The sequence below is a fragment of the Panthera uncia genome, chromosome B1 (assembly GCF_023721935.1).
Source record: "Panthera uncia isolate 11264 chromosome B1, Puncia_PCG_1.0, whole genome shotgun sequence".
NCBI lineage: Eukaryota > Metazoa > Chordata > Mammalia > Carnivora > Felidae > Panthera > Panthera uncia.
The window spans coordinates 68,136,463-68,159,272 of record NC_064811.1 but is presented as its reverse complement, the minus strand read 5'-3'; the positions used below and the strand labels follow the sequence as shown (position 1 = coordinate 68,159,272).

Genomic DNA, 22,810 nt, shown 5'->3' with positions numbered 1-22,810 from the left:
ACTAGAGGTGATTCATTTCTATTTCAAGAAGAAAAACTGCTAATAATGTTTTTTTAACTTATGTATGTTTTAAAAACCAATACAATTTAAAAGTAGAGAAACTTAACCCAAAAGTGTATGGATTTTTTGTGTATAAATATAGTCTGTCAAAAATCCCTTTAAAAAGGTAACACATAATGAAGTCTTGACACCATACCTTCCCTAGGAAGCTTATATTTTAATTCTGAAAATAACTACCTGAATCCTTTTCTTCCATTATTTCTTAGAAACCTGCTCGATACAGAAGAGCTGTAAGTTATGACAGTAAAGAATACTACATGCGACTAGCCTCTGGCAATCCAGCCATTGTCCAGGACGCCATTGTGGAGAGTTCAGAAGGTGAAGCTACACAGCAAGAACCAGAGCATGGCGAAGATACTATTGCTAAGGTCAAAGGTCAGCCTTCCTCTTGGATTTAGTTAAAAATGACTTTGGATCGTCTCTTACATTTGAATTTTTATGAAAATATGAGCTACTGCAGAGTAGGGCCAACCCTAGGGATAAAAGTATCCATTCATATTTTACAATTTCACTCTTTTTAAAAATTGATTTCTATATTAGAACTAAAGAGACTGGCTCTTCTTTCTTGCCTACAGATAGATAGAATGTGCCTATTGGCCTGATAGTTTGTTTTTAGTGCATTTGGCAGAACTCTCAGTGTTACCTGATACTTTAATCCAATGCCCTGATAACCAAATAAATATTTATAAAATTAAAACAACTACTAAATGTGTTATTAGTGCATGTTAGACAATAGGTAAGAAATTTCTTCCTATGAGCTAAGACAGATTATTCCAAATCTGTGCTTTATGAGCATAGTAAAACATACCTGAGATGATGAATTGGACATGAACTTTTTGATTCTGTACTTTTATATATGTGTGCCCCCCTCCCCCCCTCCCCCCTTCCTGCAGCTTTTCCATGATCTAAATCTTAACAAACCCCACCAGACCTTGAAGACACTGGTCAGATTTCAAATCCTCCTTCTCTGAAGCCTTTTCCAACTTCCCTGTCCACCGAGAACATTTTGCTCATATCTCTTACAGCAATTTCAGTGTTTTTCACTGCTTTATGTTTTCTAAACATAAGTTTCTCAGAGGCAAGAGATCCTTTTTCTTCTCACCAATGACATTTGGCACATGCCCAATGCAAAATGGGGATTCAGTCAATATTGAATAAGTAAATCGGTCCATTGTTTTAACTCATTTAAGCCTCTGATTCATGATAAATTCAAAAGTCTTGGCATATTCTGTAAACAAAGCCTCAGAATATAAATTGAGGACTTCAAATTAAAAATAAATTTCAGATCCAGTTGATTAAAAAACATAGTATATGACCATGTCAACAAAACACCCCATCAAAATTGTGATCCATCTCTCTTATTATTATAATATTCATCTTCTCATTGTGACTATGACTTCGTAAGTATTTCGTAATCTAACATTTTCCTAGAATCCTTGAAACTTGTAGTAGTTGAGCAAGGTTTATAGTCTTCTAATTTTCTTGACATTGCCCCAGCACAGTTACGCAAGTGGGTCCAAAGCTGAATTTACTGAATATAAGCTAAGGTATACTTCAGAGTTAGTCAGATGACCTGTGTTTGGGTCATTGGCACTTGAGTTGGCTTGGCCTCATTTTCCTAATCTCCAATGGAGGTAAAACCACAAATTTTGGTGTCCCTACTGTGTTGTGCATGGTATTATGCTAGACATAGAATTGGAAGTTTTGATTTATTAAAAATAATGCAACTATAGAGGCATCTGGCTGGCTCAGTCAGTACAGCATCTGACTCTTGATATGGGGGTTGTGAATTCAAGCCTCACGTTGGGCGTAGAACTTAACTTAAAAAAAAAAAAAAATATATATATATATATATATATATATATATATATATATATATATATAATGTATATATGTAAGCTTTTCTCCCTTGTGGATATTCTCAGCAGGACTTGATCTCTCTTGCTTACTTATTATACTCTTTCATATATAAAAAGAAGGTTCTTCTCAAGGCAGAGCAGAACCTCTGATAACTCATGCTCAAAGGATAAGATTCTAAAAGGCTGACTTAAGCTTTTGCAACATTCTTAGCACAATTATCATTGGTGGGTGTAACATGACTTTTTGGGACAAGTATAGAATATTAATTTAATTAAGTGTTGGGTTTAGAGTGTATTTTGAGTGCTTCTCATACTTTGGCATCTCATCAATTAATTTTAATGTCACCTCCTGTGGTTATTAATAAAATTTTCAAAATATAGACAGTAGAATGTTTCCTTAACCTGCAAATTAGGTCACCTCTCCTGTATTTTAAAGAATTGTATTTTTTAATGATGTGATGATTTGATCACCTTGATTCATATATGAATGACCATATTGCTGCTGGTTACATAAGTCTTGAAATAGTCCTCATTGGGCCTTCCATGTAGGTGGGATCTCTTATAATCATATTTATAACTTGCTGTCTTTAATTTTGTTTCTGATAGTGATTGATCATTTGTTTATGATACCCCCTCAATGACACCTGTCCATAAGAAACACCATTCTTACTATTAATTATGCTAAGCTCTCTATCATCATCTGACACTTATTTAGTATTTACTATTAAATACGATGCTAAGCATGAATAAGCAATTAAATCCTCCCAACAGCCCTCTAAGATAGATGGTATTTTTGTCCCAGTTTTATAGATGAGGAAACTGAAGTTCAGAGAAAGCAGATAGATAATTCTCCAGGGTCACATAACTATTTCACTTTAGGGCCTATGTCTTCAATCACTGCATTGTGCTGCCTCCCTGTACCTTTCAGAGTTCCCTCATTTCGGAAATATGTGGGAGAGACTGCCTGAGCCCAAACTGCTTCCCAAATGGCCCCTGCAAGGTCACATGGCTCTCATGGTTATTATCCCATAGGTCTGGTCAAGCCTCCTCTAAAACGGTCTCGATCCGCACCTGATGGAGGAGATGAGGAGAGCCAGGAGCAACTACAAGACCAGATTGCTGAGGGCAGCTCTATAGAGGAGGAGGAGAAAACAGACAATGCTACCCTACTGCGCCTGTTGGAGGAAGGAGAAAAGGTACTGTGCTTCTAAAAAGTAAGGATTGTATTTAAGTGACTTGTTTCCATTTTACAAGACTAACTGATAGGTATTTATCTGGTGGCAGAAGATAAATATTTTAGCCCCTAAAATGAAATACAGGGTGAATAGTAGGCAGCCTTTTGGATTCAGTACTCTACATCTGTCATTTTCAGGATTTTCTGACCTATCCGAACACACTAAACAGCACAAAGCTTCATCAAATACAGTATTAACATTGATACCTAGTTTACTCTCTCTATCTCTGTACCCTTTATTAGACTATACTTATTGCCATAATTTTCTGTTTCAAACCCATGCACGCAACCCACTCAGTAATCTGGTCTTGTTTTGTTTTGTTTTTTTAAACACCTCCATAGTTCCATTAACCATGTACAAGCATCTTCAGCCCATCCATGTCATCATCCCCAGGCTTATATTTAAGCCCCATCTCCTTCACTCGCAGAAGACCGCCTTACCTTTCTACTTCTCTCCCGACCTCTTACACCCTGCTGACCTGTTCAGGCTCACTTCACTGACTCTGCCTTATAAGCCTAGTAAGCTTATAAGCAGCACTCTGTGCCCCACAGTTGACCACATCCATAATACTAGTGCTTTACTCTGTGCTTTACTCACTGTGTTTTCTGCCAAGATGCCCCTCTTTCCATCACGTGCATAATAATCTATCCTGGGGGCTCCCATTTGGTACAGTCTCATTTCCCATGATCTCTTTAATACTCAGATGTAGGAGGCTTTCTTTGATTGTCTTGCCAGCTCAGGCTTGCTTGGATACCCCTCCCCTGTGCTCTTACAGTGCCTTGTATGTATCGTTCTCCTTTATCATGTCATGAATATTCCTGTGCCTATCTCTTCCCATAGGCAGGAAGCTCCTTATAGCCAGGCAGTGTTTCTTATCCCAATCCCCATTGCCTTACACAGTTCCAATCACCTAATAGATACCCAATAAACTTCTGAAGGAAGAAGTGATTAGTTGAGTAAATAAAAGAATAAATAAATGAAGGAATGAGTGAGTTAAACATGTTGTGAATATTGACTTTTTAAAGTGTGGTCTTTTTGCCTCTCATATTAGGCCTTAGTGTAACCCTTGAAATCTTACCCACTAAGGTATAACCAGAACTTAGGGTATGATTTTTAAAATTCTGTTTGAATATATGGCTTAATTAATCTTGAATGAAAATGTTTTTAAAAATCATGTAATTATAAAAGTACATGAGGTCTGAAGGAAGCACAAGAGAGGCTTCTGAAGTCTTGGTCATGTTCTGTTTCTTAATCTGGATGCTGGCTGTGTCATATTTTTAGCATTTGAAAATTCACCAAGCTATGCACTTACAAAAAACATTTTTGTGTTTGTATCTTACACTACAATAGAATGATTTTCAAAGTATTGGTTTTTTTTTCCTATAACATTCTACATTTTTATTATAAAAGTAGTTCAGATGTGTTGAAAATTGACTACGTTTGCATGTTTTAGAAAAATCTGTTTTCTAACACTCATTTTTCAAACTTTTAATCTCATTAAGTACAGTTTTTGCTCTAATTGATTTACGTTTAAATAGTGCAAGAAGTATATTCAGACTGACATTTGTTTGACTCTAGATTGGTTGCTGATATTTTTTCCTTGACTCATGTTGAACTGAGTTTAAGCAAGAAGGAACTAGATCTTGCCCGTTGGAAAGAGAACAATACTTACATTGAGAGATTTAGCAACTCTTTTTGACTATGAGGAAAATACAACTTCTGCCAAGTTTGGCTTTGTACAATGGCAGAGCAGTCTGCCAGGCAGGCAGGACCCCAGGTGGGGAGTGAATAGGGACAAATGTCACAGTCCCCATTCTGGGAGATATTGTGTAAAAAGACGAAAGTGAGTTGCATAAAAGAGAAGATCACCAACAGTCTCTAACACGATTACGTATGTTATCTCTGTAACTCTCACAACAAGCCAGTGTTGATTTGAAATTCACAAATGCAGACAGAGAGGCCCAGAGAAATTAAAAAAGTTGGCTAAATCCACAACTAAGTGTCAGGACTGGGGGGATTCACTCAGGATTGTCGGGATCAACAGACCATTTGCACTCTTGACTCACAAAGAGCACAATCCTAATCTCCTTACATGTATACATACCTCAATTCTCTTTTTTTTTTTTTTCTGCCAAGTTTATTGTCTCTGTCTCCTTCCTTATCTAACTTGTTCATCGCTTCTAGAACCTAGTACAGATGTCCCTGGCACACGGTGAGTACTCTGTGGATAGTGGGAGAAGTGGATTGGATGGATAGGTGTTGGATGTGAGTTAGATGGTTGTCTCCTTTTACTGAACTCAAGTGCAAATCAGATTGCAGTTTTAGCTGATTCTTTTTAACATGCTTAAACTCAGGTTTAATGTGCTTAACTCAGGGGAAACCGTAACAGAGTGCATCTCGGTAAAATCCTGTTTGTCCACTAAATCCATATTTTCAAAACATTTTGTTTCAGTTATATCAAAAAAGAAATTATCAGGGTTGTTGGGGTTTTTTTTTTTAACTCTCTTAATGAATGTTTATGGTTTTCTTTATAGATTCAACACATGTACCGCTGTGCTCGGGTCCAGGGCCTAGATACAAGTGAGGGGCTACTTCTTTTTGGTAAAGAGCATTTTTATGTGATTGATGGATTTACAATGACAGCAACCAGGGAAATAAGAGATATTGAAACCTTACCTCCAAAGTAAGTAAATGAATGAAGAGACACAGTACAGCTATCTTGAGAAAACAATATATATTTACATAGTGTTGTTTTAATCCAAAACTTGTGTTCTGAGTAACATTATCTTTCAGTTTGTGTGCATTTGTCATTAAATATTCACAAAGGGGAATAGTTATTTGAAGGTAAGAAAACACTTGTCTTATTTATCAAAATGAAAATTAAATAAAATGAATTGTTCTGCATTCATAGCAGTAGACCCCAAATTCCTTGTATTATTCTGTGTATAAACTTTAGAATTTGCAAACTGTCCTTTTTTAATTTTAGTGCAGACACAGTTGTAGAGGAAATGCAGGTGGCTTCATAGTACTCTAACAAATGGAAGAGCGGCCATGTCCTCTGCGCCTTGAAGCAGTGTGACAAAAGCACAGGCAGGAATAAAGTGAGTTTTGTCTGTCTTCCTTTTCTTCTGCCAGTCCTGTGATGGGATGACAGTGGGTAACAGAAACCCAGAAGACAGACAAAGCCAGAAGGAGCACAAAAATCTTAAAGCTTAGTCAGCATGTTCTTCTCTCTTTAACATTTTGAATACCTAACACTGTCGAATGTAGACACAGCCTCTGCGATCCATTCCTAGGAGATGTTTCAGATAATTACTGTCAGCAACAATCAGGGCCACATTCATGGGCCCCTGGCTGCATATGAAAATACTAAAAATTATATTTTGTGGCTGTTGCTTTAAAGATGAATATATTAATATTATACATTAAACCATTTTCTTCTACCAAAAAGTGTAATTTTTTTCTTTCAATTAAAAAAAGTAAAACTTTTTCTTGGGCCTCTAAAACTATGGGGGACTACACACTGTACCAGCTGTGCCTGTTAGATAAGTTGTAACATGGGATTTTTAAAATTATATCATCAAAGAGGGTTCTTTGTACACTGAGCAGTGGATACATTATTCTCTTAAACATGCTTTTTTGTTAAATATGTTTAAATATAACTTAAACATATATCAGTATTCTGATATATTGTTGCCTGCTCCTATTCAGATGTTAAAAATAACATACCCTTTGTTGAACAGTGAATTTATCTCTTGCTGTGTTTTGTTTATCTTTGTTTCTCTTGCCTGCCTATAGTATGCATGAGCCAATTATCCCCAGAGGAGCCAGGCAAGGTCCCAGTCAACTCAAAAGAACATGCAGCATTTTTGCATATGAAGATATCAAGGAAGTACATAAAAGGCGGTATCTCCTGCAGGTGGGTTGTTTTAGTAGTACCGAACATTTTGTCATGTTCCTTTATTCAGAGGATATTTTATTTTATTTAAAAAAAATGTTTTTTTATGTGTATTTATTTGGGGAGAGAGAGAGAGCACAAGCAGGGAGGGGCAGAGAGACAGGGAGACACAGAATCTGAAGCAGGCTTCAGGCTCTGAGCTGTCAGCACAGAGCCTGATGTGGGGCTCAAACTCACAGCTGTGAGATCATGACCCAAGCCGAAGTCAGATGCTTAACTGACTGAGCCACCCAGGCACTCCTATTCAGAGGATACTTTAAAACCCATACTTGCCATGAAAACCCTTTATAGGATCCACACTATCCCTTACAGTATTTCCTTAGATGATTTTATGATAGGCAAACTCATGTCACATGGGTGCACAACTCTGTATAATACATGTTTTTTTTTAACAAAACCTGAGTGATATCTTTGTTCTCACAGCTTTCCCTGTAGCATCCAAATCAACATATAACTATGTAAATATGTAAACATATAAATATATGTTTATATAAATATATGTTTTAATATAAAAATTGCATTTTCACTATAATTTTCCTAAATTATAGTTTTAAAATTACTTTATTTTACCATTATTCTGTTAAAGATTTCAGAAACAAATTGAACTGAACAAATTGGCTCTGTTTGTTTTGTAATTTAATCTGCTGGGAATTCATGACTTTAAAAGTGTCCTTCAGTCAAAAAGTTAACTTCTTTAACAATATAGATATTCATAGTGGGAAAGTTAATATCTAACCTTTTTTGTGATGTTTCTTAATGTTTTCTCTTTGATCATTTCAGCCTATTGCTGTGGAAGTTTTCTCTGGAGATGGACGGAATTACCTCCTTGCTTTTCAGAAAGGAATTAGAAATAAAGTCTATCAAAGGTATTGTTTATTAGGAATACTTTATAATGCTATCATGGGAAGGAATGGAAAGGAAGCTGGTACCAGATAAGCTAGTTTTAGAAGTCTAGGATTTAGATCAGTAAATTAGCTTCTTTGAAAAAATGTTTCATTTTTGCCAAGCTCTGGAAACATGGTTCTTCTAATTAGCTTTTAAAATGATGCTACTCTGTTGTGAAATACTGTTCATCTTTCTGGTCACTATAGATATCATCAAAAGCTACTTTAACCATTGGGTCCTGTGTCTCTCATTGTAAAAGGATGATGAAACAGTAATTTAAAAAAATCGTACTTCAGGTTCAAAATAGGCTTCTTTCCTATTTACCACAAAAGAAGATCATGCCATGCCTTGCTACTGAGTGCAGAGACTTAGCTGCCTTAGAAATTATATTCATATGACTCCTTCTCTGGCCTTGCAAGGGAGACTGATATTTTCATCCTCAAAAAATTAGCATAGCCAAATAAAAGTTAATCTAACCTAATCATATTTTACTTTTGGTAAGCTAAAATTTACCTTTTCAAAAGCATTATGTATATACATGGTGCTGGAAAATATTTCTGTTGGATATATGAAGAGAAAGGCTTTTATGAACTGATCTCAGATATAAGAGACCTTCTCTAAACTGTTTGAAGGGTGGTGTAGATCCTAGCAAGCCCTCTAATAACGGAAGTTTTATATTTCACATTACTTCTGTGAGGAACGTCTGATGCCAAGCAACATTGCCTATCATTGCAGTATAGTAATATTACCTGTGGGCCCCTGGGGATGAGGGTGGTTCTTAAAGTGGGTGTAGATGGTGATTGGTAATCCACAATTCCTTTTACATATGGGAAGAGCTAATCAAATGGCTGAAATTTTAGTTATCTGTCTCATTCACTTCTACAGGCGATGTTGTTTTCAACACTAAGAAATTATTTGCTCTTCATAGTTAGCAGCTGTTACAAGGAGATGAGTTTGTTTTTCTCTGAGAAATTTCTGTGTATATACCAAGTTTAGGGTCCGCATCCATTCTAAGAATTTTCCCATAACCCTCTTCTGCCTTTAAAATAATTATGGTGCGGGCGCCTGGGTGGCTCAGTTGGTTAAGCATCCAGCTCTTGATTTTGGCTCAGGTCATGATCTCATGGTTTGTGGGATTGAGCCCCCATCAGGGTCTGCGCTGACAGCACGGAGCCTGCTTGGGATTCTTTCTCTCCCCCTCTCCCTCTGCCCCTCCCTCCCTCAAAATAAACATAAATAAATAAATAATAAATAAAATACTTCTATCGACATTGTAAGTAACTCTGAAAAACATGTGTGTCACATAAAGTTGCTCATCTTGTATCTTCACTTGTTTAGTGTTGTCCCTGTTCTGTCATTTGTTTAGCTGTCATTGTTACTCGCTGCCATATGAATATTTAGCTGTTAATCACTTTTTAGGACTTCACTAAGTTGAGTCCCTTTCTGTGAATCAGTGTCAGAAGGCTTTTCTTCCAGTAATGTGACAGCGTGTTTAAAATCCAAAATGACAGATTTTGCTGCGGCCCTTTGTATTTGGCTTTGTAACAGAGTATTCCAGTTATTGTGTATTCCCTTTGAAAAGGTAGTGGAGGGGTAAATGCAGCTGTTAAGATTTAAATGAATCATCCTTTTTGAGGCTCCTATTAGATCCTGACTTTGACATGCTGTTTTTTTCTTTTCCAGGTTTTTGGCCGTAGTGCCGTCTCTGACTGACAGCTCAGAGTCTGTGTCTGGACAACGACCAAACACAAGTGTGGAGCAGGGGTAGGTTGTTTGCTGCTTGTGTCAGTTTAATAGTGAAATCAGGACGGTGTGCATGTGCATAGTAGCAGTTTATATTTTTAATGAGTGTTTTCCCCTCCTGGGAAATACTGAAAACTAAATACTGAAAATTAAAAGGAAAAAGAAACGGTGTGCATGTTCACTCGTGTCAGATCAGCACTCAATTTTGGTCGATTTCCGCAAGCCTTCTAAGCATGCGTATAGTCCTATGTGCATAATTGAGTTTTTTATTATAAACACAGATTTTTATTCTGCTTTTTCCATTCTTTGTTGTAGGTAACCGTTTCCCACTGCTTTTAAAAAATTCTTCAGAAATATTACTTTTATTGACTACGTATTTATTGTATGTCTAAAGCATTCTCTTGTTTTTGGATATTTTACCTTTCTCTGGTTTCCTTATTCTAATAGTTCAAGTGTGATTGCTCATTATTTTTTTAGGGTAAAGTCCCCTTAGTTAAAAAAGAGGGAGGTGTGAATTTTAAGGCTTTCGGTACACAAAACCAACTTGATTTCCATAAAAATTATACATATTTATATTCCACCTTTAGTGGATAAGGTTACTTTTCTCACAGATGCTTGCCAGCTTTTTATATTTATCTTTTCATTTTTACTAATTTTATAAAATGCTTTCTCAATTTTTCAACGTGCGTATCTTTTATTTTAGTAATCTTGAGTTTTATAATATGTTTGTTAGCCATTTAAAATCACCATTTGTTAGGGGCGCCTCGGTGGCTCAGTCAGTTGAGCATCCGACTTTGGCTCAGGTCATGATCTCGCAGTTCGTGAGTTTGAGCCCTGCATCCTGGAGGCTGCTTCGGATTCTGTGTCTCCCTCTCTCTGCCCCTTCCCTGCTCATGCTCTGTCTCTGTGTCTCAAAAATGAATAAACATTAATTTTTTTTTTTAATTTTAAAATCACCATTTGCGAATTATCCATAACTTTGCCTATTTTTTTTTCCTGAATTCTTTTTTGTTGGCAGTATTGATAGAGATTTGATCGTTTTTAATTGGGATATAATTGACACACAATTATAGTAGTTTCACGTATACACCATAATGATATGATATTTATGTAAAGTGAGAAATGATCACTACAAGAAGTCTACTTAACCTTTTCTCTGAGTTCTTATTATCAATTTGTATGGGGGTTTTCTATAATGATATATTACTCCTTTGCTTGCTATATTTGTTACAGCAAATTGCCCAGTTTTCCTCTTAATTTTTTTAACAATTTAAATTTAAACTTCCTTATGCTCATTTTAGCTGCTTTTAATCTTAGAAAGTCCTTGTGGATGATACAGCCATTTTAAAAATCCAACTACCCAGCTCCATTTAGTCACTCAGGAACTGGTAGCCCTTTATAATCCATTGGAAAAGAAGCAATGTTTTGGGGCTACAAATGAATGCAGCTTGAAAGAAAGTGACTTCAGACTTTACTGGGGATTCTATAATTCATAAATAAAATTTGATTCCAGTCTGTGTGCATCTAACTATATTAAGTTTGTATGTTTCTCTTTTAAGTTGTTGCTTTTCTTTTTCTTTAGCTGTTTAGCAAATACAAATGGTAAAAATATGCTGCTGTTAAGCCCAGATCATGTTCTGTTCCTGATCATTGGTGTTGTTACTAAGATAAATAACAGGAAATAAAAGGCCTGGTTACAGCACATTGAGCCTTTTTTTCTATGTGTAATTAAATTGCCAATACTTTTACCTGCTTAGACAATCTTCAACTTATTTCATTGTTCTTGCTACTTTCTGTGCCAAGTTGGCAGTTCTTAAAGATATTTTAAAAGCCCAAAGGCGAGAAGCAGAAATTCATTTCCAACTTTAACCTTTTCACTTGTTCCCTTTCTTATAAAGTGGAGGAGTCGACATAGCTCTTTTTCCAGGGAGAATTTCTGTACATTCAATTTGCATGATAGGAAGAACTTATCTAGAAGTGGAAAGTGTTAGCCGTACTGTTGAACTGGATATGTTTAAGAACTAAGGTTGACAAATCCATTAATTTCCTTTCAGTCAATAAAATACATACTTCTAAGTGCTTTCCTACCAGTTCAATGAGTAACTCACAATCTTCAAATCATTAATTATTAATATTGTAAAACTGTTAAACCTTGGAAAGGGTTTTACAGCATTCTAGGAAAGTCTGATATCCAAGAAACTTCATAATTTTAAATGATCTGAATAGCAATGACTTTCCTGTCATAAAATATTCATCTTTCTGTTCACTCTTCAACATCTCTTTTAGGAAATGCACCACGCACCTAGTATGTGCAGAATATTGTATACTATTTCAATTATTCCAATTTAATGTCCTTAAATGTGTTTACATAGGGATCATTGTAAAAGGTAGACCGTTGGGCTAGATCATTGTTTTTCGAACTTTGGCCATGACCCTTAGTAAAAGAATATACTTTACATTGCATCCCAGGACTCACAAACTGAGTTACAAATACTAAAACAAAATTGTCTGCAAGCACTTTCCCTTACTGCATGTGATGTCTTTCAGTATTCTGTTTTCTTCAGTTTAATTCCATGTTACTTCATATTTCAAAATGTTGATTACAGGGACACCTGGGTGGCTCAGTCGGTTAAGCATCCGACTTCGGCTCAGGTCATGACCTCATGGTTCGTGAGTTTAAGCCCTGTATTGAGCTCTGTGCTGACAGCTCAGGGCCTGGAGCCTGCTTCAGATTCTGTGTCTCCCTCTCTCTCTGCTCCTCCCCTGCTCATGCCCGGTCTCTCTCTATCTCTCAAAAATAAATAAATGTTAAAAAAAACAAAAACAAAAAAATGCAAAATGTTGATTACCATCCACTTAGCTGATTTCATGACCCATTAATAATAGGTCTTACATAGTTTGAAAAATTCCTGGACCAGTTAAATTTTTCAATTTTATTATTACTCAGATTTAAAATGATATGGCCTACAATTTAATTATTTCTTGCTTTTAGATCTGGGTTGCTTAGCACCTTGGTTGGAGAGAAGTCTGTGACTCAAAGATGGGAGGTAGGCTTAATGAAAATATAAGCTTCATTCATAATTTATAGTTAGATAGTATAAGTCATATACTTATTCATATTATTACATTCAGTAATCCATAAGATATGTACATGAAAAATATTTTGCTCTTCTTATTAGGAAAACAAATGTTATAAAATCTGTTAAGAAGGAAACTGTCTTCTCTCTTATTTTGCATATAAATTTTTTTTAAGTGAACGTAATGGAAATAATTGTCCTAAAATGAGTCTTTATTTATCTTTCCCAAGAGAGGTGAAATCAGCAACTTCCAGTATTTGATGCACTTGAACACTTTGGCTGGCAGATCCTATAATGATCTCATGCAGTATCCTGTCTTCCCCTGGATCCTTGCAGATTACGACTCAGAGGTAAATCTCAAATCGTTTTTGTGTAAGTGGAACACATTTTCAAAAGTAATTAAAAGATACTTCAGCCGCTTAAATGTTTTACTTACTTTGTAATTTAAAGTTCTCAATAGGCACTTATTTCAAGAAGATGAGAAGAGTTTTAGCTTGGAGGTGTTTTTACAAAGTTTAGGTCATTGATGAACTTCTTAGATATTAATTCATAATATCTATTTGGTTTTCTTAAGTGCTAATTAATTTGTATCTGCTGGTTGGTGTCCCTCTGTCCTCTATACTGCAGCCAGTTTCAGAAACAGTAATTTAATTGAGTCATCGCTGTGTTTAAAATTACTCAATTAGGGGCGCCTGGGTGGCGCAGTCGGTTAAGCGTCCGACTTCAGCCAGGTCACGATCTCGCGGTCCGTGAGTTCGAGCCCCGCGTCAGGCTCTGGGCTGATGGCTCGGAGCCTGGAGCCTGTTTCCGATTCTGTGTCTCCCTCTCTCTCTGCCCCTCCCCCGTTCATGCTATGTCTCTCTCTGTCCCAAAAATAAATTAAAAAAAAAAAAATAAAAAAAATAAAAAAAAATTACTCAATGAATGATCCTCACAGTTTAGAGAGATTTTAAAAACCTTATCAGTACAGCACCATTGAAAAAGTAGCTCCCACATGTATGTCCCTTGAGCACAGAGATGATCTTAAATATCTCTCAGTTCCCAACTGTTAGAACAGTGCCCTGTACTTAACATAAAATTTAATGTTTGCTGAATTAACCAAAAAAGTATTTTGATTTTGCATATCAATTTTGAGAGGACAAGTATACTAACTTAACTTGTATTCATGGATGTGGATTCATTTCTCCTGCCCAAGCCTTTAAAGTACAAGTATGGCCCAATGGGTTGGTCATGATACCCTTTAAAAGGACATAAATTGCCCCTGGTATATATTTTACATTTTTACTTTTAAAACCCTCAGGTAGTAAATTTTGGTTCCCTTCTAAGTATATGAATTAGGTTAGTTAGAAATGAGCTTTCAAGGGGCTCCTGGGTGGCTCAGTCAGTTAAGCGTCTGACTTGAGCCCAGGTCATAATCTCACAGTTCGTGAGTTCGAGCCCCACATCAGGCTCAGTGCTGACAGCTCTGAGCCTGGAGTCTGCTTCGGATTCTGTGTCTCCCTGTCTCTCTGGTCCTCTGCTACTCGCACTCTATCTGTCTCTCAAAAATAAACAAACATTAAAAAAAATTTTTCTTTTTAAATGAGCTTTCAAAATAATTGGTGGTAGATGGAAAGATCCCATCTTATTTGGAAGTCACATGGTCTAGCGTGCAGAGAGAGGGACATCACACCAGGCCATGGTGTGAGTCCTGAGTGCTCTAGTTTATTTCACTTCCTGATTACCTCTAAGAAGAAAATACTCAGAAAGGAAGTTGGGGTGAAATGGGGGGGGAAAGGAAGAGAACAGAAAAGATATTTGGTGCTATAGTTATGAATGGTAATGAAAATAAAGATGAATCAGGGCCTTTGTGCTAAGTCTGCTGTCTCCTTGCCAAGACTGGAAAGGATTTTCCCTTATTCCTCCTCTCCAGACCTGGATCCTGAGTGTCTTCCTCTGTGAACACTTAATTTCCAAAGTAGTTGTCTTCATACTGAACCAGTTGACAAACTGCCATGTGTCTGTCTGTAAAGCATAGATAACCAGTAGGTGTATGGCATTATTTTGGAGCCCCATTCTGCCAGTGTGACCACAAACATGTATAAATCATTGTCTGCTATAGCCACCATGTCTACCTTGGTCACAACAAAAGGTGTATAGTAACTTGGAATTGGATTTCATTTTGTATTTTAGGAGGTAGACCTTACTAATCCCAAGACCTTTAGAAACCTGGCTAAGCCAATGGGTGCACAGACAGATGAACGATTAGCTCAATATAAGAAGCGATATAAAGACTGGGAAGATCCTAATGGTACGTAACTTTTCTTTTCATTGGACTTTTACCTCAGTTTTAAAAGTAAGTCATTACTTAACAGTCTGACATTCTTGTATCTTTCCCCAAATTGCTTATATGTCATCATATCTATATACGTTATATATGCACACATATTAACAGTTGTCAGATTTTGCATGCCAACTGATGGCCATGCTTAGAAGTCATGTTTTCGGTAGCTTATTAGGTACTGGCCAAAAACTAAATATGTCTGCTTTGTGTAGCGCAGCGATTTTCCATCAGATCATCTGCTTTTATCTCTAACCATATTTTAGCCAGGAATTATAGTTTCCTTTATTAAACTCTCTTTTAACTTATTGATGCACTTTTTGGAACCCTTTTGCTTTAAAAATAGTGGTAATAATAATTGGTTACCTCCTAAAACAGTATACTATTTATTATGTTCAGTTTTTATCATGTGTCTCCCTCAAATGGGGGAAACAAACAAAGGAAAGAAAAACTAAGCCTAATAGTATTCCACATGTGGACCTTTTATTCCCCGCTAAGGAGAGTACTATCAATTGCACAATATTCATAGACAATTTGGAAATACATCATTGCAAAGCCAGAACCTCATAAAAAGTAATTGTAAGTCAAAATCCTGCTTTAGTGGAAGATAGTTTGCTAATAAGGTTTATCTGTTACAGTAAGCCTCAAAACATGAATTGCCAAATGTGCTAAGTTTGTGGGGAAAGGCATTGAATTCTACTTAATTTGGATGGATTACCGCCAGGTATGTAAGTGAGGAGTAGCGGTGCCATAAAGTTCCCACACTACAAATGCCGATACCAATTGTGTGTAGTGTCATAGCTCTCACGTGTGTGTTACGTTTTCAAGCCTATTAATACCAATTTTACTTTCCATATTTACTCTTCTTTTATTTTCAATCATGCTTTAATTTTTTTGAACAGGAGAAACTCCAGCTTACCACTATGGGACCCACTATTCATCTGCAATGATTGTGGCTTCATACCTAGTAAGAATGGAGCCTTTCACTCAGATATTCTTAAGGCTGCAGGTAAAACTCTAAATGTAGTATTTTTCTATTTCATTCAAGCCTCCTTTCTATTTAAAATTGTGGCGCTTTTTTTTTTTTTATGTCATTATCTTGTCTTACAAGAAGCCCTATGACGTTTTAGTCACTGAAAATAGTCAAACATAATTCAAGTGGAATGTCGTATCAAAATTGATGAGTTAACTAGAATTTGTTTACAGTAAACAAGTGCCAGGGTCCTTCAGTCAAAGAAGCAAGTACCTACCATGTGCTTTCCAGCCAGGTATATGGAATTTAGCCTTGACTGGTTGAATTCAACAAAAATTTAAAAAAGAGTAGTAGAGTCTAGCTCATTTGCTGTCTTCTTCATTATAATTGCCTTTCTCCACATTCTGTTTCCTTTATTCAGCAGATATTTATTGAATACCTGCTGTGTACCAGGCACTGTTTTAAGTACATGGAAGATATCAGTGGGTAAAGACCAAAGCCCTACTTTGTAGAGCTTACATATTTTAGTTGAGGGAAACAGATAAGGATAATGAATAAATACATTGTAAAGTGTTTTAAAATATGATAAATGCTATCAGAAAAATACAGATCAGAGAAAGGGGAATGGAAAGCACAGGAGTAGGAGGTAGGGGTAGGCACAGTGCAGTTTTAAATAGACTGGGCAGGGTAGGTCCCCTTTGAAAGGCGGCATGTGAACAAAAACTTGAAGGCCGTGAGGCAGTTACTCATGCAGACATCTGGAGAAAGTGTGTTCTAGGCAGAAGGAATATCCCATGCGAGGGCCCCACGTCAGTCATGTGCCTGAGATGTTTTAGGAGCAGCAAGGAAGCCAGCGTCTGAAGCAGAGTAAGTGGGGGAGAAAGTCCTAGAGGATGACATCAGAGAGGTGGCAGGCCTTGGTGGAATCGTATGGACTTTGGCAATTTCCTGCAATGAGCTTCATCAGAAAGACAGATACACGGTGTTCACTTAAAACTCAGCAATAAGGAGTTTGAGGAAAAGGATGGTGTATCTATGAGGCTGTGTTAGCGAAAGAAACCCTTTTCTATTTGAATTTGTTGTATCTATAACTTCTTTTGATCACCTTCTTAGTTTTTCACCTAATTCTTGGCAGTGTGAGAACTTGAATGTCATGTTAACTTATAAAATTAGTCACACATTTATAGATGGCTATACATGGCTACATTAGAATCTTTTCTTTTTTAGGAGAGCATCATCAAACCATGGAAGAATTCATATTTCCTTACACTCTTGCCCTCTCACCAAAAGCTAATTTCTTAATGATTTTTAAAGTCTTATTTGGATTTCACTTTGATTACAAAATATATACTTTAAGCACTCTTCGTAAAGAATATCCCCAAAAGGATTGGATTAATTTTCTTTTCATGATGATTTAAAATTTTATATTTTTGATGCAGGATGATGGAGACGATGGGATGATGATGGGAAATTGAATTTGTCACCAAATATATTTATGTGGGTTTTTCAAGCGCCTGAGCTTGACAGAAGCTGTAAGGTGGGGATGGTTCTCTAACAGAGAGGTGTCTTCTCATTCCGCCTGCAGGGAGGCCACTTTGACCTGGCTGACCGAATGTTCCACAGTGTACGTGAGGCCTGGTATTCAGCATCAAAGCACAACATGGCAGATGTGAAAGAACTTATCCCAGAGTTTTTTTACTTACCAGAATTCCTGTTCAATTCCAACAACTTTGATCTAGGTACGTATGGCTGTGGCACCGTCTTAGGAACGTTAACCAATAGAAATGTCACTTTCCTGACTATTATCTGCAGTACACACTGACAAGAAAAGACTTCCTTGTGGTTTTAGCAGCTGTTGTTTACTATAATCGAGTGTGTGGAGTAAATATAAAAAGAAAAATAGAGTTATGTTCAAAATAGCTGTTTCAGATGTAGAGTTTTAGGAAAATTTACAAATTGACCAGATTATATCTAATGGTCAGAATATTGTTATTTCAATAAAAAACAAAGACGAAGTAAAATTTTATTTGAAAATTATTGTGATTGAAGGGCGCCTGCGTGGCTCGGTCGGTGAAGTGTCCAACTCTTCATTTTGGCTCAGGTCATGATCTCACAGTTTATAGGATCGAGCCCTACGTTGTTGGGCTTGGCACTGGCAGTGCTAAGCCTGCTTAGGATTCTCTCTCCCTCTTTCTCAAAATAAATAAACTTTAGAAAAAAAATTATTATGATTGAAATTATTGCTGAAATGATATACTCAAATTTTCATGTATTATTTTTTCCCCAGTGTATTCTTTTAATCTTCTGTATCGCCTGAGGCATTCTCAGCTTGCATACTAATATGTTTTAAAGTTAGAAATTTAGAATATTTCTCTTCTATATCCTGTTAGGGTAGTATTTTCTAGAAACAGACAAATCAACATTTATAAAAAGGAGAGAGGTTTCATCAGCACTCTCTTCTCTTTATATATATAATCCAGCAATTTCAGGAAGTAGATTTGATTTTGGCTATAGTTTCTTGGAACACAGTTTGCTGATCTAGGTTTCTGAGTATTTCTTTTAAAACATATTCCATTGTTTCCACTTTAGAATAATCCTGCCAGATACTGTTCTGTTTTGATATATTTTTCATACCTCATATCCTATCGAATTTAAGAGTTCAACGTGTAAACCATTATTACTTCAAAAAGTTTCATTAACAGAAGATTCAGAGCAATGTTCATATCTGATAACACCTGAGTAATTTTTCTTTTTAAAAATTGTTTTAAATAATTTGTATTTATTTGTCGATTGGCAGTTCTAACCTTGTGAAATTAGAGCCTCAGGTCTAATGGGAAAGATCATGAGACTCTCTCAATAGCCCCAGCATAAAACCTAAAAGTGGTTCTCATTATCTCTGATTGGGACTGGAGCTCAACTTTGAGCAGCTAAAGACACCAAGTTCTGGACCTTAGAGTTGGAGTGAGTGATGGCTCCTTAAAGGAATAGAACAGATGGTGAACAGGGAAAAACAGCAAATGCATACACAGCATTTGGATACAGATGTATATTAGTGTTTTGCTGTGTTCACTTATAATTCACCTTTGAAGAATGCTACTCTCCTCCCTGGGGACACCACTTTCCAAGAAAAAAATATGGAGAGGTATACAAAGAAAGAGATAGCCCCAATCTTCCAGAAACAATGGATCAGTTTTATGTTGCAAAAATGTTTTAGCCCCGCCCACTTACAAATCCACTTAAATGACCCACTTTTAAATAAGTAAATTAAAAAAGAGTCACTTTTCTTTGTCATGCTCACCTTCATAATAAATCATCTTTCCTCCATGAAATCACACACTTTAAAAAACACTATTTGCATATAAGAGCTAAAGCCGTACAACTCTTAGAAGAAAACACAGAACTAAGTCTTCATCATCTTGTATTTGCCGATGGATTCTTAGATAGGATATCAAAAGCACAAGCATCAGGGCACCTGGGTGGCTCAGTCAGTTAAGCGTCCGACTCTTGATTTTGGCTCAGGTCTTGACCTTGCAGTCCGTGGGATCAAGCCCCATGTCAGGCTGTGCACTGGCAGCCTGCTTGGAACTCTCTCTCTCTCTCCCTTTCTCCGTGCCCCTCCCCTGCTCGCACGTGTGTGTGTGTGTGTGTGTACACATGCACATGCACTCTCTCTCTCTGTCAAAATAAATAAATAAACTTTAAAAAAGAAACAGCACAAACAACAACAAAAAAGATGACTTGGACTTAATCAAAATGTAGAACTTCTGTATCCAAGGACATTATGGAGAAGGTGACAAGAAAACCTACAGAATGGGAGAAAATATTTGCAAATGATATATCTCATAATGGTCTAGTATCCAAAATATAAAGAACTCTTACAACTCAACAGCAAGAAGATAACCCACTTAAAAAAAAAAATGGGCATAGGACCTGAGACATTTCTCCAAAAGAGGTCAATGGCCAATAAGCACATGAAAAGATGCCCACCATTATTAGTCATTAGGGAAATGCAAATCAAAATCACAGTGAGGTACCACTTCACATGTACTAGAATGGCTGTGATGAAAAAAACCAACACAAGGAAGAATAGCAAGATCCAGCAAGGGTGTGGAGAAAGTAGAACCTTCATATATTGCTGGTGGGAATGTAAAATGGTTGAGCTGCTGTGGAAAACAGTATGGTGGTTTCTCAAAAGTTAAAAACAGGATCACATATGACCCAGAAATTTCACTCTGAGATATATGTCCAAAAGGACTGAAACAAGTACATATACACACCTATTCGTAGCAGCATTACACACAGTAGCCAAGTAGTAGAAACAGGCCACATGCCTATCAATGAGCAAATTGTGGAATCTACATACACTGGAATGTTATTCAGCCATGAAAAAGTATGAATTACTGAGACACGCTATAACATGGGTGAACCTCAAAAACATTATTCTAAGTGGAAGAAGCCAGACAAAAAAGATCACATAATGTCTCTTTCCATTTATATGGAATATCCAGAACAGGTAAATCTATAATAGAACACAGATTGGTGGTCACCCAGAGACAGGAGGGCAGGAGGAATGGGGGGCAACTGCTTAATGGGTGCCAGGTTTCCCTGTGGGGTGATGAAAATGTTTTAGGGCTCGATAGGGTTGGTGGCTGCACCACATTCTGAATGTACTAAATTCCTCTGAATTGTTCAATTGAAAATGGCTAAGTTTATATTAAGTAAATTTCACTTAAATTAAAAACACAAAACAAAACACTGTTTGGCCTCTACCCAAAAAAGAAAGTAAATGATGTAAAAAAAAAAAAAAAAGAGCGGTTGGGTTTTTGCCCTGGTTCTGAGATGTGTAGCGATTCCCCCCCATCCTCCCCCCATGTCTTCTTTTTATACCCTCGATATAGATGTACCTGGAGGAGAGCTACAGAGTACCAGAATCAGACCAAGAGTATACTAAAGAGTGTTCTCTTTAAATGTTAAAATTACAGATATTTCTGGTGAAATAAAATTGTATCACATTAAATATTAGGGATTATAAGCATATTTTTTTGAAAAGTACATTATATGTCAAGTCTGGGAATTATTGCTTCTTATCAAAAAATTGGGTCTGGTATTTCAAGAGGAGTGGACTGGAGGTGTGAATGAGGGGGAGAGATGGTAATAACTTGATTGTTTTATTTTTTTTTCTTAAGTCATCTGGCAATTTTTCCAACCAAGTAAAGACATTCCTTTAAACAGTAAACTGATTTTTGTGGTTCTCACTCCATACCACATTATAAATAAGCCATCAAATAACAGTGACAAAAACAAGATTGTTTTTACGGGAAATATTTTTATTGGCCCTCACTTGGAACTGCCTTTGTGTTCTAGAATTTGAACAATTGTACTTCTGAAAATTTCTCATGTAACTGTTTATTTAACCAACTGCCGTTGAGTCAACATTACTGTTCATTGAGTCATTGATCATCTGATTTGTATCTAAGAAAACTACAAGCTAAAGTTAACCTTTTGTTCTTCCAAAAAATGAAAAGAAAAGACCTGTTTCCTGAGCTGCCAGTTCCACTTAATATGTTTTGTTGTGGATAGATTTTATAGCAAACAGTTTCTTTAATATTTTTCAGATTGTCTATGATTTAAAGTAACAGTTTCCATGGAATAAATATCACCTGTATGCATTGTCACAACTTTTGTTTCTCCCAGGTTAGCCCTGTAGTTTTTCCAGAAGTTTTTTTTTTTTTTCTGTTACTGATATACTAACACCAAAGAATTAGATTTCAGATCTTCGTTTTTTAATGAGAATCCTTAGAGCAAAATATGTGTCAGTTCTGCAGAGCTCTCTAAAGAGTTTAAGAATCAGAAATAGGAGAAATGACATGCATTGCAAATATTTCTGGAAGACTGGTATTTTCATTTCCTCCTTAGCAAAGAGAGCCCTCCAACTCCCTAGTGACTGAGAAGTTAGGTATTCCTTCAGCAGCCTCCATATGAGTGGCAAAATTTTGTCAAAACATTAAGACAAGAAACTCAGTACTGGTTAACTGCTGATGACTCACCAGGCTTTAAGCATTCAGGAAAAGCCCAAACAAAAGAAGGTTTGAGAGAAATTGCTAATGATCTTCCAAATGTGCAGTCCTAAGGGGATTGAATTTGAGCAGTTTTTCTAACCTCAAAACAGTAGCCTCACAAAATGTTTCATTAAAAAGGAGTCCTGTGGTCAGTTACGCTTCAGAAATGTTGTGTCTAATATCCCTCCTAGAGAAGGGCTGTGCCTCTGAGGAGTTTTGCAGGAAGAAACATGTTTAACTTTGCATAAGTCAGCATTTTCTGAAGTCATTTGACAGGGCGGGCCCCTCAGTTTTGCTAACACTTCATAATCTCTCTGATGGAATTCTCTAAGGAGCAGACTGAGGGAAATATCAGAGTAGATGATCTCAGAGGGTTCTTTCTGGTGGTAAAATTCCATAGTTCAGGTAATGAATCTAAGCCAGTATTTCTTGGCTACTTTAATGTAAAAGTACGGTTTATCCCATCTTTCATTTTCTTTTTAATTTATCCAATTGCACAGGCTGTAAACAAAATGGCACCAAGCTTGGCGATGTTATCCTTCCACCGTGGGCAAAAGGGGACCCGCGGGAATTCATCAGAGTCCATCGTGAGGTAACGGAGTACCCTTTGCAGTTGAATTTGGATTTCCCTGGGTCACTGA

General features: G+C 36.6%; 1 protein-coding gene across 10 annotated transcripts in view; it reads left to right on the top strand.

The window, feature by feature from the left end:
• The window catches only part of WDFY3 (WD repeat and FYVE domain containing 3), a 290,160-nt gene that overhangs the window by 231,836 nt on the left and 35,514 nt on the right, over nt 1-22,810 (top strand). For all 10 annotated transcript variants that reach the window (XM_049630812.1, XM_049630817.1, XM_049630814.1 and 7 more), the window contains 12 exons: nt 267-435; nt 2,952-3,115; nt 5,689-5,837; nt 6,953-7,073; nt 7,893-7,978; nt 9,681-9,761; nt 12,733-12,787; nt 13,048-13,167; nt 14,990-15,107; nt 16,040-16,146; nt 17,696-17,849; nt 22,670-22,761. In XM_049630812.1, coding sequence (XP_049486769.1) covers nt 267-435; nt 2,952-3,115; nt 5,689-5,837; nt 6,953-7,073; nt 7,893-7,978; nt 9,681-9,761; nt 12,733-12,787; nt 13,048-13,167; nt 14,990-15,107; nt 16,040-16,146; nt 17,696-17,849; nt 22,670-22,761 — 1,416 coding nt within the window. The remainder of the gene's footprint in view (nt 1-266; nt 436-2,951; nt 3,116-5,688; nt 5,838-6,952; nt 7,074-7,892; nt 7,979-9,680; nt 9,762-12,732; nt 12,788-13,047; nt 13,168-14,989; nt 15,108-16,039; nt 16,147-17,695; nt 17,850-22,669; nt 22,762-22,810) is intronic.